The 27,866-nt window shown below is 51.7% G+C and overlaps 1 protein-coding gene across 1 annotated transcript; it reads right to left on the bottom strand.

Moving 5' to 3' along the window:
* On the bottom strand, positions 1-27,861 carry C3 (complement C3). The gene is made up of 41 exons (XM_045548605.1): positions 27,728-27,861; positions 26,574-26,763; positions 25,831-25,993; positions 25,660-25,730; positions 23,926-24,020; positions 23,740-23,822; positions 23,567-23,657; positions 23,268-23,370; positions 23,051-23,177; positions 22,725-22,840; positions 22,478-22,627; positions 21,635-21,844; positions 21,280-21,486; positions 20,997-21,155; positions 20,380-20,509; positions 20,129-20,200; positions 19,773-19,970; positions 18,049-18,163; positions 17,728-17,813; positions 14,972-15,114; positions 14,667-14,879; positions 11,766-11,832; positions 11,573-11,659; positions 10,705-10,908; positions 10,472-10,547; positions 9,957-10,116; positions 8,568-8,666; positions 7,114-7,270; positions 6,543-6,706; positions 5,299-5,457; positions 5,106-5,165; positions 4,879-4,969; positions 4,708-4,759; positions 3,109-3,196; positions 2,905-2,994; positions 1,766-1,871; positions 1,276-1,365; positions 990-1,073; positions 505-588; positions 269-404; positions 1-189 (listed from the first exon to the last, which is right to left on the bottom strand). The coding sequence occupies exons 1-41, from the start codon at positions 27,799-27,801 to the stop codon at positions 48-50; spliced, it is 4,992 nt and encodes a 1,663-aa protein (XP_045404561.1). The 5' UTR covers positions 27,802-27,861; the 3' UTR covers positions 1-47.
* Positions 27,862-27,866: the final 5 nt, after the last annotated feature.

Genomic DNA, 27,866 nt, shown 5'->3' with positions numbered 1-27,866 from the left:
TGAAATAGAAAGGAAGCTTTATTGGGGGTCGGGGCGTGGCAGTTCGGTCAGTTGGGGCAGCCGAAGACAACCATGCTCTCGGTGAAGGAGCCGAGGTCCTGGCACTGCTTCTGGTACTCCTCGTCTTGGCATTCCTCTGCCTCGGGCCACAGCTCCACCCACGTGTCCTTCCCGATGATGTAGCTGGTGCTGGGTGGGGGAGGGGAGGCAGGTCAGAAGGGGCGGGGGAGGGGCGGGCCCGGGGGAGGGGCGCAGGGCGGGCACTCACTTGGGTTTCTCCCCCCATAGGTCGGAGGACAGGCCCCACACCAGGTAGTGTTTCCCATCCTGCAGGTTTAGGGCATCTCTGCACTTGATGTGGCTGATGAACTTGCATTCCTTCCCCACCTGCACCTCGTCAGAGCCTGGAGGGGAAGGACAGGGAAGCTGAGCCTTGCAGGGTGGGGGGATGTGGGTGGTGGCAGTGGCGGCGACTGTGGGGAGACAGCAGCGGCAGGGGCTGACCTGACTTGATGACTTGCTCGATGGCCATGATGTACTCGTCAAAGTCCTCCGACAGTGCCGACTTGATCAGCCTGGTCTTGTACACTGCGGGGGACAGCGTGGGTCATGGGCAGGGCTGACCACTCGTGCAGGGGAGGTACCCTGGCCTGCAAGGGCACTGGGCATGTGGCTCCCAGCCCAGCAGGGACATGCAGGGTCACAGCCAGTCACAGTCACCATCTCGCACACAATTACAGCCACCCACAAATACAGTCACATACACAAGGACAGCTGCTCATGTACAGCCATTCACAATCACAGCCTCCCACAACCATGGCTATGGAAAACTACAACCTCACAGCTGCACGCACGCCACCTTTTCTCACGTTCTCACTCACACCCAATAGTCACCCACACCCACACCTGCCACCACACCATCTGACACACGTAGCCACGGCCATGCACGCTGTCCCCGTGCACGATCCCCTGGCCCATCCCCCATTCACCATAGTCCACTCCTGGCTCGCAGGCCTTCTCCAGACGCTCCTCCAGGGTGACCTTGTCCTCCGACTTTTGCATGAAGCAGTTCTCTGCAGGGTGGTGATGAGGACAGGGTGTTAGCCCCTCATCTTGTCCCAAGGGTGTGGCCAGCCCTAGGAGCCTACCCTTCTTGATGTCCGCTGGGTGTGGCCTTTGGGGTCTCCTGGGTGCCCCCTAGCCCATGGGAGTGGGGGATCGGGGTGGCTGTGGCTCACTCAGGCCCACCCCTTCTCACCCCCTGGGGGCACCCACCCTCAGCACAGCGGCACAATTCGTTGTGGCAGAGTTTGCTCAGCTTTCCATCCTCCTTCTCCGGGTGGTAGAACTGGGTACAACTTTCCTCTGTGGGCAGAGGGGACAGTGAGGGGGTCAGAGGGCTAGGGTCTCCATCCCAGAGACCATGCCTGGGAGGCTCAGGTCCCCAGTTCTCAGTCCCTTGGAGCTGGAGATGCTGGTCTCCAACCCTCAGATTCGTTGGGCACTCAGACCTCCAAGTTTCTCATCTTTGGGACCCTCAGACCACCCCCCAACTCTCAGATCTCTGGGACCCTCAGATCTCCAACTTGCAAATCTTTGTGACCCTCAGACCCCCAACCCTCAGGTCCCTAGAATCCTTAGACCCTCAGTCTTGGATCCCCGTAACTCACATACACCAGGGACTCCCAGACCCCTGGAACCATCAGACCCCCAACTCTCAGATCCCTGGGACCCTCAGATCCCAGGCCCTGGTTTGGCGGCTCACCCAGGTTGTAATAGGAGTAGACCTTGACTGCCCCAGGCTGGATAAGTTCTACATTAAAGTACTGGTGAACTTTGAAGGACAGACATTCATCCTCAGAGTGTGAGACCTAAGTGGGAAGGAGGCGCTTGGTCAGTGGGGTGTGGGGGGGGTCCAGCATAGCGTCCTGGCAGTTGGAGCAGTGGTGGAGAAACTAAAGGATCCAGGAAGGGTACGGGTGGTTGGGGAAGAGGAAGTGGAGAAGATGGATGAGCAGTTCAGCAAATCCATTTTCTTGTTCTCCTACACTCACAGCTACACTACAGTTCCCAGACGCCCCCTCCTTTCCATGAGGTGTGGCCAGGTGACTGAGCTCTGACCCACAGATTGCTACTGATGTCCGTAAAAACATCCCATGCATGATGATCTCCTTTTCTTCTAGAAAGAATGGATCCTGCAGAGGACTCCCAAGATCCAAGGGATGGTTGAACTCCCAGATGGAAGGTGCTTGGATCCCTGAGTGACTGCGTGGAGCAGAGGTATGAACTGGACTTTACGTGAGTGAGAAATACAAGTCTGCTGTGTTGAGACCCCATATTCTCAGGGGTTCTGTTCTAGTATCTGGTATTACTTATGCTGAGGTGGCATTGAGGCGGGGACTTGAGGGCATTGAGAATTATCAGGGAAGATATGGGGATGGGAGAATGGAAAGAAATAGGGAGGGGAGAGGAGAAGGCCCAAATCATGGTAGAGATGGAGAGAGCAGGAGAATTCCTGATGGAGAGAAAGTAACGGAAGAGAGAAACATGCAGAGAAAGGAACAAAGGTGGGGACAGAGGCAGGGGGCAAGGCAAGTCTCTTCTATGAAGCACTTTTTTAAATGACCAAGGTGGCTCTTCTTCAATGGTTGTTTAAGACTCTGATGAACAGTTGGAGGAAGGAAGTGCAAAATAAACTTGGAACATCAGTGGCCAGAAGGTGACCTGTTTATAGAAGGTCCTGGGTTGACTACCTTATTTTCCAAGCTTCTTCCCTTACCACCCAACAGCACAGACTCTGTCTCCCCTAGCCTGGGGCCTGCGTGACTTGGAGACAAAGGCTGAGTGGAAAAGAAAAGGCCAGCCAGATACAGGTTAAAGCTCTAGGGCACGGTGCAGCCTTACCTTGTCCAGGTAGATGATGAGGGTGTTCTTTTCCGAGTAGGCTCTGTTCAGCTCATACTTAGCGATGTATCTGTCCACACCAGTGCTCAGCTGGGGAAGGGTGGAGCTTGTGAAAAATTCCTCCTGGGCTCCTTCTCTCCCTACAGCCTCTTCCAGACCCCAGAGGCTCCTCCCCACTGAACCCATCCGCTGAACCCTTCATACCAGCTTGAGGTCATCCATGTCAGGAACGTAGCCAGTCATCATGGATATGTCCAGGATAGACATGGTGGCGTCATTGTCTCCCAGGTACCTGGACAGAGCAGGAAGAAAGGCATAGGGTCCCAGAGTGGGGTCAGCCCCAGGGGGTCGTGCCTGGACAAGGGAGTCTAGTCAGGGGCTGAGGCTTCTAGTGTCCACATATCAGCATACAGGGATGTTAAAGTTTAGAAAACACTTCCCCAAGGGGGGAAAAAGGAAAGGTAGTGTGACAGTCTAGGTAATTAAAGAGTTCCCACTCTGGACCCAACTGCATGGGTTCAAACCCCAGCTCTGTAGAACGTTTGATGAGTTATTTGACACCTCCATGCCTGAGTTCTTCTAGAAAATGAAGACAAGAATACAGGCAGCCCTCACTTTGCATGATTCAGTTACCATGATCCAGTTAAATAACACTAGTCCACCAACGGCATGGTTCAAATTTCAGTACCTCAGTATATTAGTTATGAGTAATTGCATAAAGCATAAATTTAGTGGCTCACTCTTCAGTCCACAGATCGCTACGTAAATAACAGATGAGCCTCATGATCAATGACCAGTCATTGTCCCTGCTTTCGAGGTCGTTGGTGATTGGTCACCAAGCACCCGTCATTCAGGTCATGCACAGATGGCAAAGCACGTAGTTGTGTTGCCTCCTTGTCTCCTGGTGATAAATCCACATGATGTGTTATAGCAGTGGATCGTCAAAAGAGGGAATTGGCCAACCAAAATGAAAACGCACCAAAGAAATGAAAAGTGATGATGGCAGAAATGAACTTCAAATAGAACATCAGTGGAATTGTAGAATAGCAGACCATGGGAATGTGGACTCTGCTGCCATGCAAAAGAAGAGATAGGCGTTCAGAGGAGCTTAGTGAAGGGAAATTTAGCATAAATGAGGAAGGTGCTAGACACAAAAAGGATGAAGATATCCCAGAGGAAGGGATGCGGGGGGTTGGTGGAGAGGACTTCACCTTAAAGGAAGTCTTGAAGAAAGTTCATAACATTGAAAGCACAAAGGATAAAATGTTGGAAGCTGATCCCAACTTAGAAAGGGGCATAACCATTTACTATGACATAGTAAATATGCTTACTCTATATCATAAGTGATACAAAGAGAAGTCAAGCGTTGTCCAAACTACAGTCCTCCCCACAAGTGTTTTACAAAGGAAAAAAAACCCCACCTTTATCTCAATGTTCTAGTGTTTTAAATTACAGCATACTCAAAAACTCATCTTACTATGTTTTTCATTTTCCCTATATCCTTATGTTGTGATGGAAACGTTTAAAGGTCATGGAATGATAGTGTCACTTTCCCCGCTGACTATGAAGATCACTTTGATGGTCTCAACTTCCATGGTCATTGCTACGTCATGCACACTGCCATGCAAAGCAAGAACCGTCTGTGCTCTCTGCCTCGTGGCGGATACTTAGAACAGTACTAGATTCACAGTACACTTGGAAAATATTGGACACCATGGATATTACTTGTAAGAAGTCTTGCTAGAGACAGAGGGATGGCCAAGATGAAGCCAGCTTGAAGGCCAAGAAGACCTAGCTTCTTACCTGGTGCAGATGTCGAGGATCATAGAGCTCTTGGCATCCTGAGGTTTCTTTTCTAGAAACAGAGAAGACAGAAAGATGGGAGGGTTATACCGAGGTTCTAACTCAAGAGTGGGGCAGTCATTATAATAGGGGTGGAAGGAAGGTGACAGATAGAGTCTTTATTTATTTTACCTGTTTCTGGGGCTGGCCTTATGGTGACCCTGAGGTTGAACTTCTTACAGGTGATTTGGCCTTTGATCTTGGCATGGTACACTGTCACCACCTGCAAGATGGGAGGGAAGAAAAATGTCAGCCCGTGGGACTAGGGACTGCTGGGTACAGGAAGGAGAGGGTCTCTCCAGGGCAGAGGGGCTGGAAGAAGGTAGTGGGCCAGGTGGGTGTGGGTTCCTCTTCCTTACCGACAAAGTGCCTTGGCCTTTTCCTTGAGCTTTACATGTGAAACCCTCATTTTCCTTGGTCTGCGGAGAGTGAGGAGAGAGAAGAGATGGTGTTGGCAACCAAGCCTGGTCATCTGACCTCCCTCTTGCCTCCCAGCAAACCCTGACTGGCGTGGAAGGTGACCATGAGGAGAGCTTGGCCAGGTGACTGTACCTCTGCTGACCGCAGGAGGCTAGAAGATTCCCAGAGGATGCGGTGCCTGATTTCAGAGCTACGGCTGGGCAGGTGGATGGACACATCCAGGTTCAAATCCTTGTGGTCAGGGACGTCCTTTTGGTATTGGGCCAAGGCTTGGAACACCATGAAGGTGGCCTAGAACCAACCAGAGAGCACAGGAGTAAGATTGGAGGTCATCAGACACTGAGAATATTTTCCAGAACTCTCCAAGGGACAGAAGCTTAGACCAGGGCTTGGAGATGCTGAGAACATGTCTAGAATCCATCAGAAATCTGGACATAAGATTGAAGGTCTAGCAACCCTGAGGATGTGATTTTGTCCCGTCCAGAGGACAGAGTCTTAGACCAGGGCTTGGGGACATTGAGAATGTATCTAGAATCCACTCATGAAAGAAGGAACACAATTGGAGCCTGGAAACGCTGAGCATATGCTCTGGAACCCAAAAGTGACACTGAGAATATAACACTGAGAATGTGACTGAGAGCCCCCCATAAAGAAAGGAGGTCAAACCAGAGCCTAGAATTACTGAAACTGTGGTCCAGTAGCCACTGGGGAGAGAGAGGGGCTGGATTTTGCCCTAGAGTCACTGAGAACCTACTTTAGAACCGACTGGTGAGAGAGGGTGACATTGGGAGTCCTGGTGGGACTGGGAACATGGCCTAGAACCCACTGGTGACAGAGGGTGGCATCGGGAGCCTGATGGAAATGAGAACATGAGGTAGAACCCACCAGTGACAGAGGGTGACATCGGGAGTCCTGGTGGTACTGGGAACATAGTCTAGAACCCACTGGTGAGACAGGGTAAGATTCCAAGCCTGATGGAACTGGGAACATGATCTAGAACCCACTGGTGACAGAGGGTGACATCAGGTGACATCAGGAGTCCTGGTGGTGCTGGGAACATAATCTGGAACCCACCGGTGAGACAGGGTAAGATTCCAAGTCTGGTGGAACTTGGAATATGGTCTAGAACCCAACAATAAGAGAAGATAAGATTGAGAGCCCGGTGGAACTGAGAACATGGCCCAGAACCCAGAACAAGGTGGAGAGAGAGGCTTATACCTGAACCTCGGCGCTGAGAACCCAGTCTAGACGCCAGGAGGGAGGAGGAGACTCAAAACACAGAACTGCCCCTCTGGGTCTCAGTGTCTCCTCCAGGAGGCCAGTGGGGGGCTACAGGGGACAGGATGGGTGTGCCCGGAGGACGGGGGCCCACTCGCCTGGGTGGAGCCATAGCCACCGCCATAGTATCTCTGCTCGTTGAGCCAGCGCACGACAGGTGGCACCGTGTCAAAGTCTCTCAGCAGCAGCAGGGCCAAGAGGGCGTAGGATGTTGCCTCCACATTGTAGAGTTGCTTCCCAGGCTCTTCCCAGCGGTTCTTTTCTGCAGAGAGGACACCCCACCCAACCCCAACGCTCACTGCTCTGTCCAGACTCAGGATGGCTCAGGAAAAGCTCCGAGAAAGACTCATGCTAGACTCCTCAGCGTTCAGGTGTCCCCACTGACATTCAATGCTCTCTTCTCCCGCCAACCCTCATGCCTCCGTTTGAACTGAATGCGCCATACACACTTGTTGAATGAGCAATGCATCAAAGCTTCTTGCGTGGTTTACAATGAGGACTTGGTACACCTTAGAGCCATGCATCCCAGCTCAGTTTAGGACCATCTGTCCCAGACTGGCTTAGAGTCATCCATTCCAGCTCAGCTAAAAAATGAGCATCCCAGCTCAGGATCGCCCACCCCAAAACCCAGCCGTGCATCTCCCCTCACCCCGCCAGGCAGCCCCTCACCTGTAGCTGTGTTCAGAAATTTGTCGAGGATGGCGCCGTCCAACTTGTCCATCTGGGCCAGGGCATAGGCAGCAATGGCCACAGTGTATGGTCTCTTTACGTTCAGGTAATTGGCTGCGAGGAATTCTCCTGCTTTGTTGATGCTACCTGGCAGGCTCTATGAGAAAGATCAGTTACCCTGGTCATTGCTGCCACCTTGGTTTCATACAAGCACCATTTCCTGGTTACCAGGGGTTTCTGTCCTTGTGACATATATGTCTTGGATCTGCCTATTTTTGAGGGTTTCCCAGATATTTTAGCCACCATGAGCTGCCTCATTGGTGAATACCTAGTATGTACCTGGAGAAGTCCATACCTCTAGTGGTGTGCTGCTACGTGTTTAACAATGGGCTCTCCAGTGGGAGGGTCAGAGAGGGGCACTGGTGTAGAATGATTGCCAGTGTCTGTGATGTAAATACTTTCACCAGGGCCAATTTCAAGCCATCAGTGTGGCATCATTGGACAAAGTATTGGGAAGAGTTGCTCCAAACAGCCACTCATATGCTGTCACATGTATCAGATTGAGCACACCACTGTGAACACGTCTCATCCAACCATCATCTTCCTCACCATAGCTCACTCACTATCCACTCATTGAACCTCATAAAACCCTAGGAGATGGAAATACTGATGTCTCGAGAGATGCAGTAGTTTTGCCAAGACCACCTAGGTAGTCAGCAGCCGAGTCAGGATCCAAACCTACAGAGAATCCTATAAATACAAAAATTATCACCCCTGTTTTACAGATGCACACACTGAGGCCCAAGGGGGAAGTGCCTGAGAGTGAGGATTTGAAGTTAGTAAACAACGCTCTCTCAATACCCCAGTTTAAAGCAGAAGGAGCCATGACAGACTCTCAGGGGACCATCTCTCTAAACTTCTCCACCACAGAATCAAACCCAGAGGAAAAATGGACAGTGATGAACCAATGGTTTTCACTGTTTCCCACGTGGGTCGGGGACCCCTTTGAACATCTCCTGCAAGATCCTCTGGACTAAGGAAATCATCTTTCTCTGAATCCTGAGTTTTCTCTAAGGGAGCAGCAAGGATGCAAAGGTTGTGACCATGCAGGAGTGACACAGAAAGCACTTACACTAAAGGAGCTTTTGGAAATGGGCTAAAAACTCTTTGAAAATGGTAAAGTAGACAGAAACAACCTTAGCTTTGATCTGTTTGTGCTTCAGTTTTCTCATCTGCAGACTAGTCTCTCTCGGGCTGTGACAAGGATTATGGGACTTAATCGTGTGGAACTCCTAGACGGGGGTGGGTTTCTTAAGTGCTCAGTCCGCATTAGGTGTATTATGGCCACTGTGGCAGCTGTTGCCCTGGGGAGGGCTGGAAATGTCCAGAGTGCAAGATCTCACCCCCAGGGGGGATGTGGAGGGCAGGTTGGGGGGGTGGGAAGGGACACTTACATTGACTTGCCCCTCGCAGATCTCTTTAGCCTCCTGCAGCGCGATGAGGACAAAGGCGGTGAGGGCCATGTCTTTCTCCGTGTTCTCCCGGAAACCACCCTGGGATGGGGAGCAGGAAGAAAGGATGGGGTCACCAGTGTGCCCACACATGCCAGTCAACACCCCCTGCAGAATCTCAGGGGGTGTGGTCAGAACTGGATCTCTTCCTGGTGCCCCCACTCCACTGACCCAGGAAAGTCAAACTCTTTAGTATTCATTCAATTATTTGTTCATCCTGCAAACGTTCATGGAAGGCCACTGTGCTGGCACTGGGAGTACAATGATGGACAACAGCCAGACACCAGCCCTAGCCTTCACGGAGCTCCTCGTCTAGTAGGGAAGATGAACATGAACCCACCAACTCCTCGAGAGATATATAATTACAAACTGATGACTGCTGTGCAGAAGAGGGGACACAGCAGTGAATATGAGTTGTGGGAGTGTGACCTGGTCAAGGAGGTCAGGAAAGGTGTCCCTGAGGAAGTCACCTCTCAAGGAGGGCAAGGGCTAGCATGGTAGGCAGCAGAAATAGCATGTGCAAAGGCCCTGTGACAGGATAGAGCACGACTCCTATCAATATGGATGGAATGTGGGAAGAGGGGGATGTTGGCAAGACCGGAAGCCCGAAAGGTCAGATTGATGCAGCGTTTTGAGCACACATCAGCATCTCCTGGGAGAGGGGGGTTGGGGAGGGCTTGTTAAAACTCAGATTCTTGGACCTAGAATTTCAGATTCAGTGGGTCTGGGGTCCTGTTAACAAGTTCATGGCCGCCGCTGCTGCTGTTGGATTGCAGACCACCCGCTTTGAGAATCGCTACTCTAAGGAGTTCTGTTTTTATTTTAAGAGCCACCAGGCTTTCTAAGGACTTATCCAATTGGATTTGAAAAAACATCACCGCAGCTGCTATGGTGCCAAGTGTCAATGAAAGTGGGAGAATGACCACGTAGTGGCTTCTGCAAGGTCTAAATGGAAGGGGAGGAGTGATCGGGCCAGGGGCTAGCAGTGACGATGGGGAGAAGGGACGACCCCTGCAACATCCACGCGGCAGAAGAGGTCAGGAGCTGGGGACAGGCTGGATGTGACCGGGGGATTCCAGAGCCTCTGCATTTGTGTTAAAAATTCCTAACAATTTCTGAACAAGGAGCCATGCATTTTCACCTCGCACTGGGCTTCACAGGTCTCTGTTTTGCAATGTTGGAGGGACACTCACGGCTTATTTCTCTCCCTGTCCCCCAATCATCCCCAACCCCACAGAGCGAACCGGGCAGTGGGCACACGGGGGAGTCTTTCTCCTGACCACGCTGTGAGGCTCAGGTACCCGCACTGTGTCCTGAACCCCAGTCTCTTACGATCATTTCTTGGTGTATCACGGGCCCGTCCTCCTGGAAGATGCCATCGGGCTTCTGTTTCTCCAAGATCAGCCACTTCACGGCCCCACAGAGGACCTGGGAGTCGATGGCAATGAGGTTGGCAGCCAGGGAGAAGACTTTGACCACGTAGGCGGTCAGCCTGGTGGAGGAGGGGGTGGGCACAGAGCGTGAGCCAATCGGCTCTAAGATCCAGAGACTGCCACCCCAGCCAGCCAATGAGCAGGGAGAAACAGGGCCTGGCCTGATGGGTTTGCCCCGTTTCTCTGCCCCAGGCCCGGGAACCCAGCTGCTGCCTGCAGTGGGTACCTAAATGATGCTCCGTGACCACTGGACACTCAGCCAGTGGATTCTGCAATCAGAGGGGTCCAGGGTGGTGTCACGCACAGGGCTGTTTGGGCGAGGCTGGCCTAGGGGACCCGACCCCTGGCCGGGGTTCAGGCCTTGTTCAGTGGGGTGCAAGGCCGAGGCTGGCCGGCCTGACGGTGGAGACTCACCAGGTGCTGGGGGCCCGGGCCTGGAAGGCCGCGTAGGCTGAGCTGGGTTGTTTAAAGGCCAGCTGCTGGGTGTACCCTGCAGGGAACAGACAGTGTCCCCAAAGGAGCCGGGGCTGAGCAGAGGGGTTACCCCAGGGAGAGGAGGTGGGGGGCACAGAAGAGGGGACACGGAGACAATGAGGGGCTCTCTGAGAAGGGGTCCTGGGGTTCCCGAGAGAGGCAGGGCCACCCACCCTTTTTGATGAGCTCCAAGGCCTCCTGCCGCTTCTCCAAGCCGAATTTATCCCACTGCTCTGTGTGGTCCAGGTAGTGCACGGCGATGACCGTGGGTGTCATGCCAATCATGTTCTGCTCCCCGCAGCCGGAGGGAGTCACGATGAGATGCTTCAGCCGCTCAGCATCGATGGCATCCTCTGCCAACTGGGCCACCGGGGTCCCTGCAGCCAGACAGCAGAACATTGCTCAAGCCAAGTGACCCATTGTGAAGTGAGGAGGGTCCCGGCTGCCCAGGGCCAAAGTGGTCAGGGGCAGGTGAGGGCTGGGAGAACGTGAGTGGGGTGGGGGTCTGCATTTGGGGGGAGGGAGGACTTGTGCTTCACAGGGGGCTTCTTTTGTTTCACCAGTAGTGAAATAATTCTGGTAACAAGATCCATGAATACTTATGCTTAATGTCACTTGCCAGGCTCTGAACTAAGAACACCACCTAGTATCTCATTTAATCCTCACACCAACCCTTGGAGGTAGATACTATTAGGCCCCTGATCACAGAGGAGGAAACCAAGGATCTTGCCCCAAAGCTGCCTTAGAGCTCGCAGGTTGCAAGGCCCCTTCTTCCATCCCAAGCAATGAGCTCCAGACTTTCTGCTCTTGAACGATATTGCTTCTTCCTGAAACCTATTTACCAGTGAAAGTGCCTGGAGGCGGCTATAAAACAGATCACAGAAGGGCTGCTCTAGTGGAAGGTGGGGAGGGAGGTGCAGTGGTTAAACACCTCCAGGATTAGATGGAACTCGGCTCCCTTCTCCGCTTCACAGGGCTCATGTCCCCCACCCATCCTGGGCCTTTCTGGATCCCATGGGGTCAGGGCCAAGGGCGTCTCACCTTGCAGGAGAATACTGGTCTCAATCTCTGTGTCTGGGACTTGGTCACTGAGGTCTGCAGGAGGGATGTCCTCTCTTTGCACGCCCCCTGCAGGGTGAATGAGAGACACCAATGGCACCAGCCCCCTCCTCCTCCCACCTTGCCCTCTACCACCATGCCCAGGGCGTGGTGCCAACTCCTGCAACTCACTCACCTTGGCCCAGGTGTTCTGGATCCAGTGTGCGCACTGCCACAGTTTTGTTGACTCTGATTCCTTCCGGCTATGCAGTGGTGGTAGTGGCGGTGGCAGGAGGGGTCGGGTGAATAAAAGGACAGACAGACACACAGAGGGTCAGGAGGGCACTGCTCTGAGGATTACCCTAGCACAGGTGTCAACGCCTCTGAACTCGGCTTTGCCCCCTTCTAGCTGTGTGACTACGGATCAGTTACTTAACCTCTCTGTGCTTTATCTTCCTCCCTTACAAGGAGGCAATACAAACACACCTACCCTACACCACATATGTGATGTGTTGTGCCAATTCATCACAGAATATAAATTAATAACGAAATCATGAAACCTTTAGAAATCTTCACATGTGCCTAGAAGCTTTACTCGGGTTAACTCATTTAATCCTCACAACAACCCAATGGGGTGGGTACTACTATTACCGATCCCATTTTTAAAGATGAGGAGACCAGAGAGGTGAAGTAACTTGCCCAAGGTCACACAGCTAGCAGAACAGAACTGGGGTTTGAGTTTGAACCTGGTAGTTTAGCTCCAGAGCCTGTGTTTTTAATGTAGTTTCTCTCAGATGTCTCTTAAATAAAAGAATGTCCATAAAGGATTCAGCACAGTGCCAGGCACATAGTAAGTGCTCAATAATTGGAAGCTATGTTAGTATTATTAAAAGTGCAAGTCAAGCTCTCATGTGTGTCTACAAAAAAAAAAAAAAAAAAAAAACCTCCCATGGTGGACAGCTGCTGTTTTTGCCTTCCCAGAACTGAATTCTCCTTTCACCTGGTAATAATGCCCAGATTTTCCTTTGGAGAGTAAATTTCCTCCAACAGTATGCTGACAAAAGAGTAATAGCCAGCTCTCCAGGAAGACAAAGCTCTGATTGGTAGCACTGCCAATTTCTGTGGTGTAAACACCCCCAGCACAATTGATTTCAAGCTACCAACAGCAATGAATCCAGGGTTGGGAAGACTTGGGCACAATTGGCGCCAACACACTCTTGGGTTTTACTCCCACAAGCTCTGTACTGAGACATTTCTGTGCCAGAGGCAAAAGCAAACACACCTGTGTCCCTAAGTATATGTTTTCATGTACTTTTTTAATGGTTCATTTTATCTCACAGCATTCATTGAAAAAAATATGAATATGTTTCCATTAAAGCTCGAAAATAGAAATTATAATAAATTCTGCTTTGAGTAGAAACACATCTAAAGGCAAAACGACATTGTCAGTTTTCATACACCTGTTTTCAGTGTTTCAATATTTTTTCAAGCATGTTAACATTTTGGAAGAATTAACCATTAACATTAACATGCAATTAACATACAAACAAGTACACAAGGGCACTTGTTTTTCCTTTTGCCTTAGGCTCTTATATGGCTTGGCTTGACACTATAGAAGCCTGTCTCTGTTTAAAATATTGATAATTGTTCACGGTTGATATTTTTTGTTATTAATCTCTTGATTTCTTAAAATATTCCATTAAAGGGTGTAGAGTATAGGTTTTGCAAGATGAAAAGAATTCTGGAGACAGAGGGTGGTAATGGTTGTACAGCAATGCAAATGTCCTTAATACCACTGAACCGTGCAATCAAAAATGGTTAAGATGCTAATTTTTATGTCATGTGTATTTTGCCACAATAAAAATTGAAATAAAAAGGAATAAGAGGAAATACCATTTAACGTCATAATCACAGCAGTGATAATAGTTTTTAAATTGCATTAAAATATTATTGATCATGACCAGGCATAGTGGCTCATGCCTGTAATCCTAGCACTCTGGGAGGCTGAGGCGGGAGGGTTGCTTGAGGTCAGGAGTTCGAGACCAGCCTGAGCAAGATTGAGACCCCCATCTCTACTAAAAATGGAAAAAATGAGCTAGGCAACTGAAAAAAATAGAAAAAAGTTAGCCAGGTGTGGTGGTGTGCTCTTGTAGTCCCAGCTACTTGGGAGGCTGTGGCAGGAGGATTGTTTGAGCCCAGGAGTTTGAGGTTGCTGTGAGCTAGGCTGACACCACGGCACTCTAGCCTGGGCAACAGAGCGAGACTATGTCTCAAAAAAAAAAAAAATATATATATATATACATATATATATTATTTGTCTTGTAAAGAAATGTGGTACATATATACAGTGGAATACTACTCGGCCATAAAAAGGAATGAAATTCTGTCATTTGCAGCAACATGGATGGAACTGGAGGACATTATGTTAAGTGAAATAAGCCTGCTGACTAAGTTAAACACTGCACGTTTTCACTCATAAGTGGAAGCTAAAAAACGTTGATCTTGTAGAAGTAAAAAGTAGAATGGAGGATACTGCTGGAGTCTGGGAAGGGGAGAGGGAAGGATAGAGAGATTTGATAAAGGATATAAAATTACACCTAGATGGGAGGAATAAGTTCTAATGTTCTACACCACTGTAGGACGACTATAGTTAACAATAATATATTATATAGTTTCAAATATATTAAATGTTCCCAACACAAAGAAATGATAAATGTTTGAGATGATGGATATGCTAATTACCCTGATCTGATCACTTCACATTACATGTTTTAAAGCATCACTATGTACCTTATAAATATATATAATTATTACGTATTGATTATAAAATGAAATTTAAAAAAATATTAAAAAATAGCATTGATCTTCCTTACTGAGCTTTTTGGCACTCCCTAAAATTCTGTGCCTTGGGTTGTTATCTCACCCACCTTAGCATAATCCTAGTTGTGCTCCTGAACTTCTAGAACTTCTAAATTTCCTAATCTGGGCACAGTGATTGTTTGTGTCCCAGAGCCTGGGTCTCCAACATGGGTCAACAGTCCAGAGACCAGGAGCCTTCCCTGAAGGACAAGGGGCTGCAGGTGCCCCAAGGACTCACCACGACCTTCAGGGTCTTCCTGACACCGTCGCTGATGAAGCGATTGTAGACGGCAGCCTTGACTTCTACCTCGTGAAGGCCAACCTTCAGGGGCACGATGACATAAGGTATAGCCAGCGAGGACTTGGGCTGGATGGTGACAGTCTGCTGGTGGCGCTTCTTGGCGGTGGCCAGGCTGCAGAAGGCTGGATTGTAGAGCAGTTCCACCCTCACCTGGCAGGGAGACACGGTATGAAGGTGACAGGGTGTGCGACGGGCTGCCCCCTTCCAGCCTCCATGAGGCCTCTGCCACGCCAGGGGCCCACCTTGAGCTCTTCCTTCTCCCGGTAATTGTAGAGGACGGCTCGGATTTCCACCTGCTCGTTGCGCACAACAGAGTAGGGCAGCCGCAGGTCAATGAAGAAGTCCTGCATCACTGTGACCTCATAGGGGTCTGCCACGCAGATCCCTGCCCGGGCAGAGACAGAACATGCAGTGTCAAGGGCAGGGGAGTGGGACAAGCAGACAGACCCAGGTTCCAGGTCCAAGTTCCTGCCCCTCCCGGGTCTCCGCTCTTACCCCCCAACCTGGGAGCTGCCCCTAGTTCAGCCTGTCTGCAGAGGCCCATGGACGGAACACTATCAATGGTGATGCACCTCCATCTGTGGCGGTGGCTGGGCGTTACCATTCTTTAATGATTTCGATTCTCTTTGCAGACATAGATGTGTAGGGAGGAAGTAGGGTCTCCAAGATACACCCGCATCTACAAAATGGTAGCCCCCACTTTGTGACTGCTGAGCACTCGAAATGTAGCTAGTTCGAGGGAGAACTGGGTTTTTACTTTTACTGAGTGCACTTTTATTTAAATGTGTTTAATTTAACTCAGATTAAAACTTAAAAATGGACGCTGATTGTGAATGCACAGAGCACCCCTGAACTGCACATTCTCAAAGGGTGACTTTTACGGTGTGTGACTGAAATCTCCACTTTTAAAAGGTGACGCTTGATTCAGGGGCTGGGAAATGTTTAAGTGTGTTTGCAACAACTTGAGTATGAGAATTTACCTTTTCAACTGTAAATTTCATGACACCTAAATTACATATCAAAGTATTCCCAACGAAACTCTAGCATCATGAGTGAGATGCCCTGGAATGTAAAATATATGCTAGATTTTGAAGACCTAGTAAAACAGATCATTAGTAATTTTGGTATATTAATAAATTATTATTAAATATTAAAAGATTTATTGTAGCAACATTATTATTAATGGGATAGTGGCTTTGCAACTTTTTACAAATTTTGAAATGATACTACTTTGGATATATTTTGCTTAAATAAAATGTGTTATAATAAATTATGCTATGATTATAACTATGTAATTAATAATAAATGATGTTTATAGTATATGGTATATAATATTATGTAATTTTATAACTTTTAATATTTATCTTGTATCATTATCATATATTATCTATTTATATTATACTATATTTATATTATATATACATAACATATATTTATAATATAATTTATATTGTATTACAAAATATATATTTATTATATTTATATTTACATAAATATAAACATTAATTCTATATTTTAATATAGAATTTATATTATATACTATTATCTAATAAAATATATAATATGTTAATATGTTAATGATAACCAATATAATACATGTTAAAATAAATTATTATAAATTATAACAAAATAAAAGTATAATAACAATGGTGTGAACTTTAATACACCTACTTTTTAATGTTTCAATCTTTTTTCATCTACTTAAACGTTCTGAGAAAAATTAACTTTTAAAATATATGTAAAACATATTTTGGGTGCAAATTTTTCCTCTTGCCACTGCCTCCAATATGACTTGGCACAACACTGGTCTTTATTTAAAATTTGGATATTTTCTTCTTCATGGACTTTTTTTGCATTCATTTTGATTTTTAAAAAATATTGCATTAGAATATTAGTTTTTGTGATGACTGGGCATGCCCTTAACGTCTGTGCCCAAGGACAGAGCCTCCCTCTCTTCACCCTACTCCCAGCCCTGCTGTCAACTATCCCTACTTTACCCTGGCTAGTCAGGATCTCACATCAGGTTATTGGCATCGGGGACAGGTACACGGGAAAGGGACCACCCCTTGCCCCCTTTCTGTCCTGTTGCACAATCTGGCCGCCAATGTTTCAATCATGCATTTCATCCTGCTTCCCCTGGTATGTTTTCTTCATTGCTTTGCCCACCCTCATGTGGACATCACTGCTGAAGAGTTTCTGTTGTCACTAACTCTGTGTCGTAACTATGATGTTGGATGCACGTCATCAGCCACTGGTCCAAGCCCATGGAATGTGCAGCACCAAGAGTCAACCCTAATGTGAGCTACGAACTTGGAGTGAGGACGATGTGGCCATGGAGGTTCATCAAATATAACCAATGTGCCGCTCGGTGGGGGACGCTGAGAGTGGGGTGAGGCTGTGTGGGGGGGGACAGGGAAGGCATATGAAGTTTCTCCTCGATTTTGCTGCGAACCTAAAACTTACTCTAAAAAATAAAGTGTATTTTTTTTTTAAAGCACCAATTTTAGAGACTGTCATCCCCACAGTCTAGCTTTGTGACCAGGGGCAGAGTGTGAGCTGTTGGGTTGAGATGGAACGAGGAAACAGTGAGGGGTCCTAGGGGGTCCCTGCTTCCCTGGAACCAAGCCCCTACCCTCACTCACCTTTCTTTTTTTTTTTTTTTTTTTCTTTTTTTTTGAGACAGAGTCTCCCTCTGTTGCCTGGGCTGGAGTGCTATGGTGTCAGCCTAGCTCACAGCAACCTCAAACTCCTGGGTTCAAGGAATCCAGCTGCCTCAGCCTCCCGAGTAGCTGGGACTACAGGCATGCGCCACTATGCCCGGCTAATTTTTTCTATATATTTTTAGTTCTCCAGCTAATTTCTTTCCATTTTTAGTAGAGACGCGGTCTCACTATTGCTTAGGCTGGTGTCGAACTCCTGAGCTCAAACAATCCACCCACCTCGGGCTCCCAGAGTGCTAGGATTACAGGCGTGAGCCACCGTGCCGGCCCTCACTCACCTTTCTTGTCTGACAAGCTCACAGCCAGAATCTCCCAAGTGGTGATGGAGTCTTTCAAAAACACGTTCATGAGCTTCGTGGCCAGTCTGGGTGGGGGAGAAGTCCGGGCGTTAGAAGAAGACATCTAGCAGGGGGAGGGGGGAGCCGGCGTGGAAAAGCCCCAAGGGACAGGTTGGAAGGGGGATGGGGGGTGGGCACACGTAGGTAGCCCAATTCCTGACTTTTCTAGATTGGGCTGTGAGGGGGCACAACAAGTCCAGAAAAGACAGGTGGTTACAGGTGCACGGGGGTGTGTTGAGTGGGGGGTTACCCCAGCCTCACCCATCTTTCGGTTGGTCCTTGAGCCCCCCGTCAATAATCATCCACAGCCAGCTCTCAGGGAAATAGCTTCGGGAAATGATGTGTTCTTCTGGGATGATGTCCTCATCGAGGTCGCCTGTAGGGGGTTTAGATCAGCATTTGGAACCCGTCCTCTGGGGCAGCATCCTTAGACCATATCTGTGCCCTGGAGGGATTCCCGAGGGTGTGATGAACTTCTTGTGAGCCCCACCCAGGCACATTGGCCTTTGGGGCACATTCCTCCATAAAAAAAAATTAAAAATTATATTTCACAACTGTACTGGTACAAAGAACACAGGGTGGGTTATATTCATTTTTCCTCCTCTGATTTTTAAAGAAATGAAAGCATTCGTGTGTGCCTCTTAAAGGTTCATGGTCCTGAGACACTGCGCCCTCCAGCCTTCAGCCTGGGCAACAGAGCGAGACTCTGTCTGAAAAACAAAACAAAACATTCCCCAGAAAACAACCTGACAGTTGGACTGGACTAGGGTTCAACCCTGGCTGAGTTTCCCTCAAACATGATGGACAGATTTTAACTGGGTTCTGGATTCTCTATAACAACAAAGTAGGTGGAATTCCACAGATGCCTAAATCTACCCATACTCTGGAATAATCCATCAAAGTGCCTTTGGGTAGTAACTTTTGTTTTTTGTTTGTTTGTTTGTTTTGAGACAGGGTCTCACTCTGTCACCCAGGCTAGAGTGCCATGGTGTGATTGTAGCTCACTGCAGCCTTGAACTCCTGAGCTCAAGCGATCCTCTCACCTCAGCCTCCTGAGTAGCTGGGACTACAGGTGCACATCACCAAGCCTGGCTCATTTTTAAGTTTATGTAGAGATGGGGTCTTGCCATATTGTCCAGGCTGGTGTCAAACTTCTGGCCTCAAGTGATCGTCATGCCTTGGCCTCCCAAAGTGCTGGCATTACAGGCTTGAGCCACCCTGCCCAGCCAATATTAACATTTAAGCCATTCTTTGTCTGATCTCCAATGGACTAAAGGAATTACACAATGCTGGGGAAAAAAAATCCATGTGGATGTAAACCATATTTCAGTAGATTAGAGGTTTTGTTATTTCCCAAGGAGCCCTCAGACTATCTCCTCCTTGTGAAAGAGACCATTCTGGATTTGCTTATTATAAGATAAATTTCTCTTTGCTTTGCTTAAGATTTATTTGGCCTGAGATCTAAAGTTTCAAGTGTGTACATGTTTGGTCCTATTTAAAACTGAATGAATGAATGAATGAATGAATGAATGAACAAGTGTTGCTTGTGAATTTATTGAGTTAGGCAGCTCTCCTTGGAAGGCAACATAAATTGGGTTTTTTTTTGGTGAAAACAAGCTTAGAATGAAGATTAGCCTTCCCGTTAGGAACTAGGGCGAGCCAGCCCCATCATCTAGAAGTTTACCTCAGACCACGGGTGTCCTGAGCTCTGGCGATGTCAAATTTCAGACTGGCGGGGGCGGGGCTGGGATGATCCTCCCAGGCAGGAAACGCCTTTGCCCTCAGGCAAGGGACCATCTCCCCCCTCAGACAGGGACCACCTCCCCCCTCAGACATGACCATCCTCCCCCCACAGACAGTGACCTCCTCCCCTCATCAGACTAGGTCCTTCTCTCCCTCAAACAGGACCATCCTCCCCCACAGACAGCTCCATCCTCCCCCTCAGACAGGTCGCCCACCCACCCCTCCCCCAACGTGTGACCTACTCCTAGCCAGGCCCAGCGGCCTGAGCCTCGCGTGCTGCCGCCTGAGCTCGGTGATGTAGTTGCAGCAGTCCAGGAAGGCCTTCACGCATGACGCACCCAGGGTGACGAACTTGGCCCTGCGCTGGCACGAGAACTGCATGGGGTTCTCCCGCATGCCGTCCTCACAGCACTTGCGCAGCTCCTTGGAGTACTGACCCACTGTGGGAGCACACCCCCCCACGACAGACCCTCAGCCGAGTGGCTCCAAGCGGGAGGGACTCAGGACAGACCCCCGGGGAGAACCTCCCCCTAGCCAGGCGCTCCCTCCTCCCTCTCTGCCTCCTCCAAGGTCAGGCTGGGCCCATCCCGGATCCCACCTTTGTCCATCCTCTTCTCCATGAGCTGCACGGAGCGGCGCCGGCGGGCGGCTGGCTTCGGGCACTCGGGATCTGAAGGACAGGCAGAGCGAGAACAAGATGGACGTGGCCTTGCTATGTGTCCTGGGTCTGCTCCTCACCATAGCCGTGGGGACTCGAATCCAGGTCCCCTGACCCCAGAGCCCAGCTCTTAGTATCTGGGAGGTGGCGGCATTGCCCCTCCCTGCACCAGCCGCTGGCCGTGTCCGTACCTCCCCTCTGGGCGGTCTCCTGGCCTTTGCTGGTCTTGAAGGCCAGCCCTGCATCGGTGAAGACGCCAGCATAGTCCTTCCCACTGCCCGGGGTGCAGCCGATGTCTGCCTTCTCCACCACGTCCCAGATCTGCAGGAGACAGGCCAGGCCGGCAGTGCCACCTCCAGCTCCCCAAGACACCCACCTGCGTGGCTCTTCCCACACCATGCCATCCCATCCTCATGTCCCCACCCTGCACGGTCACCTCTCTCATCCCCACTGCCACCTCCATCCCAGCTCTTCCCCATCCCACCCTCATCCCCGCCGGAACTCCATCCTCGTCCTCAACCCCTCCCCACCCAACCCTGTCTCCAACCCATGGTCATGGGCAACCTCATCCTCAAGTCTATCCTCAGTCCCTTCCCAGCGTCATCACACGCTGCTGCTCTATCGGAGCCGTGCCCGAGTTGACACTGGCCGTCCCCACGTCTGCCTTCAACTCCAGCCACTGTCCTGTCCAACCCGCTGCCAGCCCCACCCCGCTGCCCTCTCTGGTCCCGTCCCCATCTCCTCGCCCTGACGCCATCCCTCTCCCTCTGCCATCTTCTCCCCCAGCCTCGGAGACGTAGGTGCGTACCTTGCTCTGAGTCAGCTTGTTCTTGCTGTTCAGCACGAACACGCCCTTGTCCACGGCCACCAGGCCCACTCGGGCCCCCAGGTCACCCTCTATCTTGAGGGTTATCTGTTGCCCAGGTGCAGGCTTCCGGTCATCCTTCCCACCACTCTTCACCACCAGCTGTGGGGATGTGTGGAGAAGCAGGAGGGACAAGTCAGTGCTGCCAGGAGAGAAAGGAGAGAGAGAGAGAGACAGAGAGACAGACAGTGGGGGGGAGAAGGAGGGAGGACCGGGACATGCTTACCGTGCCCACACACGAGTCCTTGACGTCCACCCACACGGAGTCGGCCACCACCTCCCTCTGGCCATTTGTGCCGACCATCGTGTAATAAGCCACCAGGCGGAAGGAAGGAATGAAGTCCTTAGTGATGGTCAGAGGCAGGACCACGAGGTCCTGGCCGGGCTCGTGCACCTGGCGTCCCACCTTCAGCAACTTCCCTTTGTTCATGATCTAGGGGGACAAGAGGGCATCAGGTTCGGGTGACGGACAGTCAGGGTGTGGGGGCAGGGATCTGGGAATGGGGGCGGGGCGGGGGGCGGTCCCTGGGCACGCTGGCGGAGCCAAGAGGAGCGGCTGAGGGTTCCAGGAGGCCACGGACCAGGTACGTGTAGTAGCGGATCTTGGCGTCCAGGCTGAGGTCGGCTCGCAGGTGGAAGTTGATGTTGAGAGTCTCGCCCGGCTTCAGCTCGACACGCGGCACCGAGAGGTGAAGGTAGTTGTTGGAGTTGCCCATGGTGCTGTAGGGATGAGCCTGCATGGTGTTGGTGGCCTGCTCTGCGTTCGAGATACCCTCCTTCTTCGTGCGCACCTGGGTGGGTGGGGAAAGAGGAATGTGTGCTTTCGACCCCCACCCCCTTCCCAAAGATGCCCATCTCCTCATCCCTGGGACCTGGAAATATGTGGCCTTTTGTGGCAAAAAAGGGATTTTACAGATGGGATTAAGTTAGGGATTTTAGGACGGGACCATTCATAAATTTGTGTTAAGTCACTAAATGATGGTGATTTGTCACAGCAGCCACAGGAGACTCGTATACATGCTAAGCTCCGCGAGGCAGATCTTCTAGCAAGGGGGTGATAGAGAGGGACCCAGGGGACATCTGTGCACCTCTGCAGTGTGCACATGAGCCTTGCTTCCCTCCCAGAGAGGGGCAACGCAGAGAAGTCCACAAAAGCCAGGAGAACTGAGCCCACCGTGCCCACGAGAGCAGGAAGACTGTGTGCGTGGCTGGAGCCACACCAAGGTGTGCAAGCAGAAGAACCCCCACTGTCTCAACGGAGACCCCTCTCTGAAGACAACAGGACCCCCTGTGCAGAGGAGAAGTCCTCTATGCAGATGAAAATATCTCCATGCAAACGGCCACTGCGCATGTGGCAGTCCCTCTCCTCACCGTCCTCCTCACCTCCCTCCCAGTGGGGGGTCGGAGGCTGAGCCCAGGCTCACCGTGATGCTCAGGGGCTGCCGGGTGTCTTTCGTGTTGATGGTCAGCTTGGCCACGCCGTCGTCCTGGGTCTGAGCCTCCACGTTCTCGTGGCCCTGGACCACCACGGGGACGCGGCGTGCAGGAGAGCCGTCGGGGTTCGTCACGTACACCTGTGGGCATGCGGGGCAGGTGGAGGAGTTTCGGGCGGACTCAGAGGCATGGCCCGGGCTCTGGAAGAGGGGACTGGGGCCCCGCCCTGGGTCTCACCATGAGGTCAAAGGGCATGGCTGGTTTGAAGTACTTGGCTGTCTTGGTGAAGTGGATCTGGTAGGGGGAAGTCACGATGGGGATCCCGCTGCGTTCCGTCTGCACCATGTCACTGCCTGAGGGGACCAACCGTGAGGGTGGGCTCCTGGGCCACCCCTCAGGACGAGGCCTCCCCCATCAGACTGGGCCCCGCTCTCCTACTTGGCCTGCCTCACCCATCGGACCTGACCCCACCTTCACTCTGGGCCTCCGCCTCAGATTTGCCTTCCTCCTCTGCCAGGGCCTCCTCTCCCAGACCGGCCGGCAGGGAGGGTCCTGGGTCTCACCTGAGTGCAGGATGACAGTGACGGACACGTACAGGGACTTCCCCACCAGGGAGTCAGCTCCGGAGGGCTGCACCCCATCCAGCAGCACCTGTCGCTTTAGCAAGGCCTCCCCGGTGCCGTCCTCGATCTGGGGAGGGCGGAGGGCTCAGAGGAGGCAGGGGACTGGGGGCAGGGCTCAGAGGCGGTGGGAGGGTTCAGAGGGGCCCTCTTCAGGTACCTCGACACGAGTGAGGGACTCAGCCAGGGAAATCCTCTGGTCCCCATCCTGGACCCCGAAGATGACAAAGGCGACTCCATCCACATTCTTCCCATATAAGAACCTGCGAGGCAAGGAGGGCTTCAGAGCCTCCCCTCCTGGAAAACCGACTTTCTCCCAACTTCTACTGCCTGTGGCTGAAGACCCCAGTGTTCTCCCAGCCTCTCATCTGGCTCCCACCTGACCCCACCCCAGCCCCTCCCCTGGCCCCCCCTGGCCCCACCCCCAGCCCTTCATCTGGCCTCTCCTTTGGTCCTTACCTGGCTGTGATGGTGACCTCCAGGCCATTCTGGTCATAGATATAGTAGAATTTCTCTGCAGGCTCCACTATGACCTCGAAACTGGGCAGCACTGGGGTGAGACATGGCGTTGGCGGGGCCAGCTCTGGGCCCCGTGGTCCAGGCTCCCCCACTGTGGTCCCTCCCCCTCTTACCGTATTCTTTCACCTCAAACTCAGCCGAGAAGACCTGATTTGGTGAATTCTCATAGTAGGCTCGGATCTTCCACTGTCCCATGCTGCGGGGAGGCTGGGTGAGTGGCCTGGCCAGGACTTACAGCCCCCCAAACCCGCTCCTGGGTTAGGGGACCCCTGAACCCCCCTCTAAGGAGCCTGACATACTTAACCAGCTCCGGGATGTTCCAAGACAACGGCAAGATGCCAAACTGGTTATGAGAAGAGAAAGATTCCTGCTTGATAGGAATGCCTTCGGGGTTCTGCGAGGAGACAGGAGGAAGGGGTATGGGATACAGTGGCCCTTTGGAGGCCAGGCTTAGCCTCTCAGCTCTCTCCAACCTCTCTGCATCTGGCCACTCTCTCTGCTCCATGTCTACAGGGACAGTAGACAGTTAGCCTAGGTTCAAATCCCTGCTGTGCCACTTACAAGCTGTGTGACTTTAGGCAAGTTACCTAAACTCTCTGTGCTCATCTAGAAAAAAGGAGATAATAATGGCACCTTCCTCACTGGCTTGGGACATAGCTCACATAAACGAGAGTTTGTTGTTTTCAGAGCCTCTCTGAATAGCAGTGATAACGAGTATGTATCACCTGCATTGGTGCCAGACCTTGTGCTAAGCATGAGACAAAACCACGCATAGTTGTCTACATTCAACTACGAGAAGAGCCATTTCGTGTCATTTGACCTACTACACAGGTTATTTTGTTTGTTGCTAACAGTTAAACATCAGGAGACAGCACAGCAACATCTGGTTTTCTAGCTTCTCTTGGAAATTGGGAAATTCTGTGGCTGGTGCAGCCCAAGGAGACACTGGATTGGAGGCGAGCAGCTGCTGTGCCGTTACAGGACGTGTACGGTCTCAGTTTTCCAGAGACCCCATCAATCCCTGAAGCCAGATGTGCCATTTGCCTGGCCCCTGTTACATGATTTCAATAAATCCTCAGGACAGTCCTATGGCCCCACCCCAGCCCCTCACCTGGCCCTATGGTTACTGAGCTTAACTATATGCCACTCACTGCCCTGGGTTCAGGAGATAAGACCCTGAACAAACATAAAAATCCCTCCCTGTATGGAATTTAGGTTCGCTGGAGGGCAGGGCAAGGGGAGAGGTAATTACCAAATGAATAATTCCCATTTTCAGGATGTGCAGGAAGACAGGAGGGGTGTGTGTGTGTGTGTGTGTGTCTGGGGTCAGGGTGTGGATTTGCAAATTTACAGGGTGCGGATTTGCAACTTTACAGGGTGCTCAGGGAGACTTCACTGTAAAACTGACACGTTGTGACATTTGAAGGAGGTGGGGGATCAAGCTGTGTGGATATTTGGAAGAAGAGGCTTTTCGAAGAAGAGGGAACAGCCCATGCAAAGGCCCTGGTGCAGGACTGCACCTGGCATGTTGGAGGCACAGTGAGGAGGCCCGTGTGGCTGGAGCAGAGTGCGCAATGGGGAGAGAGGGAGGTGGGGAGAGGGGTAGGGGACGGGGGCAGGTCGTGCAGGGCCTGATGAACGTCAAAGACGACTTGGGCTTTTACCCCAAGGGAGACGGGAGCCATGGAGGGCTGTGGGCAGAGGAGGGACCGGCCCTGACTCTGGTGCTCACAGGCGCCCTCTGGCTGCTGTAGGCAGAACAGACTATATAGAATTATTATCTGCCATCATCCCAGTGTTCAGGGGAGGAAACTGAGGCTCAGGGAGGTGAAAGACCAGGGGCTTATCTGAAACGAGAATCCGTCTGGTCTCCCGGAGTCTGCACGTCACCTCCAGGCCTCTGTGTGTTTGTGTCTCTCTCTAGCCCTTGCCCCAGGTCTCTGCTGCTGTGCCATTTCCAGTTCTTTCTCTGTCTGTCCCCTCCTTGTCTCTCTGAGTCTCTGCCCCTGTCGCTGGGCCCGGCTGGCTGGTACCTCAATGCTGACCATAACCGTCCGGCCCACGGGCAGCAGCTTGTGGTCCACGGTGAAGATCCGATAGAGAACTGGACGGGGTGGGGGAGACAGGGAGGCCTGGTGAGCCCCCCACTTCAGCACCTGCCCCGCCCCTCCCGTACCCCTGCCCCGAGCCACCGCGGCCCGCACCCGTGGAGCCGGGCGTGTAGATGGTCTTGTCCGTCTGGATGAACAGGTACCCGCTCTGCAGGCTGACAAGCACCGGCTTCTCCACCACGGTGGGCCCGAAGCTCGCCCGGATGATCACGAACTTGCGTCCCTTTTCTGACTTGAACTCCTTGGTGGCCTCGATCTAGGCAAGGGCCGGGCTGGCGCATCGTCAGGGGTGCGCTCCGAGCCCCGCGCCCGCGGTCAGGGTTCTGGGGCTCTCCTGGCAACGGAGCCCACCCCTCATTCCCGGGCCCCGGGTTTGCCCAGTTCTGGGCAGAGAGGGAACTCTGAGAAGGGAGGGCTCGGAGCGCGGCGGGGCTCGGAAGGAAGGGGGAGGGGCTCAGAAGGGGGAGGGGTCTGAGATGGGGAGCAGGCTGACAGGTGAGGGAACCCAGGAATGGGAGGAGATTCAGAGAAGGGAGGGACTTAAAAGGGGAGGAGACCCAGAAAGGGGTGGGGCTTGGAAGGGCCGGAAACCCAGAAGGGGCGGAGACATAAGGGGAGGAGCTAAGAAGGGGAGGAGACCAAAGGGGAGGGGCTTGTAAGGGGCGGAGACTCAGGGGGAGGGACTTGGGGAGAAGACTCAGAAACCGGTGGTGCTTGGAAGGGGCCGAAACTCAGAAGGAGAGGGACTCAGAAGGGGAGACTCAGCAGGGGGCGGTGGGCGTGGCTGTGGGTGCCTGTCTGCAGCACCTCCCCTCCCCGCTCTAGCCTGCGCCCACCTTGACGGTGACGGTGCCCAGGTAGCCGGTGGCACTGGTCAGTATGGTCTTCTCGTTGGCCAGGGTTTGCTTCCTGGTGAAGTCTTGGACAACGACAGTGACTGGAACATCGCCTTGCGCTTCATGGGCCTCCAGCACCAGGGTCTCCTCGCTGTCCAGCCGCAGTATGTTGGGGGTGATTATGGAGTACCTGTGGGAGGGGGGCACCGGAGCAGAGCTGTCATCACAGGCATGCGACACTCCGGCCCTCACCGGGGACAGCGCCTGGCTGAGCCTCTGTTCCCAGGCGCTGTGCCCCAGTCTCTGGCCCCGGAGAGGATCCAATGACCACCCGGGGCACCTGCGGGATGCCAACATCTGGACCTGCGCCTCTCTGAGCCGGACACCGCCTCATCCACATGGGCAGGACGCCAACCACCATGACTTCCAACTTCAGCCAGCTAGGCCTGGCCTTTGAAAGCCTGGAAAACTAGGGGCTGCGGACCTCATCAAACCCTGAAGCTCAAAACCAGAATCAGCAACTCCAAGTCTTCAGACTTCCAAACCCACATTCGCCTAAACCCACACGCGCCCAAACCTCTGAACCTCTACACCTTTAAACACCCCCAAATATATAAACAGTCAAACCCTCAGACACCCCAAACTCCACATGCCCAAACCCACATGCACCCAAACTATATCCCAAATCCTAAAGCCCCCTAAACCTAAACCTCTAACACTCCAATTCTATAAATAAACACAACCGAATCCAAACACCCCAACCCTACATGAACCCAAAGTGCCCAATCTCTAAACCTACAGTGAAATCCGTAAGTTCTCAAACGGCAAACTCCCAAATCTTGTAAAGGGCAAACTCCCAAACCTCCAAATCACCCAAGCACACAATCACAAAACACCACACACATCCTAAACCGACAGATGACCTCAATTCTCAATTCCAAATCCCCAATCTCACAATACCTAGATTCCACAGACACCCAACCCAGAAACACCCGAACCCACAGGCAGCCCAAATTTATAAACATCTCAACCTGCTAACCCCTGAATCTGCAAACACCCAAATACACCTTATAGCCTATAGGAACCTGTACCCACAAATGCCTGCTCCCACCCCAGAAGTAGCCTTGTTTGGAGGGAGAGTAGTGATGACTCACATGGGATCCCCCAGGGTCAGGGTTAGGCAGGTCAGCAGCAGCAGCAGCAGGCTGGGACCTGAGGTAGGTCCCATGGTGCAGGGACAGTGGAGGGACGGAGGGACAGAGGGAATGGATGGGGAGCACTGAATAGCAGCTG

This window comes from Lemur catta, chromosome 1, assembly GCF_020740605.2.
Source record: "Lemur catta isolate mLemCat1 chromosome 1, mLemCat1.pri, whole genome shotgun sequence".
NCBI classification, from domain to species: Eukaryota; Metazoa; Chordata; class Mammalia; order Primates; family Lemuridae; genus Lemur; species Lemur catta.
Note: the sequence above shows the minus strand (reverse complement) of the source record. Positions and strands in the feature narration are given on the sequence as shown.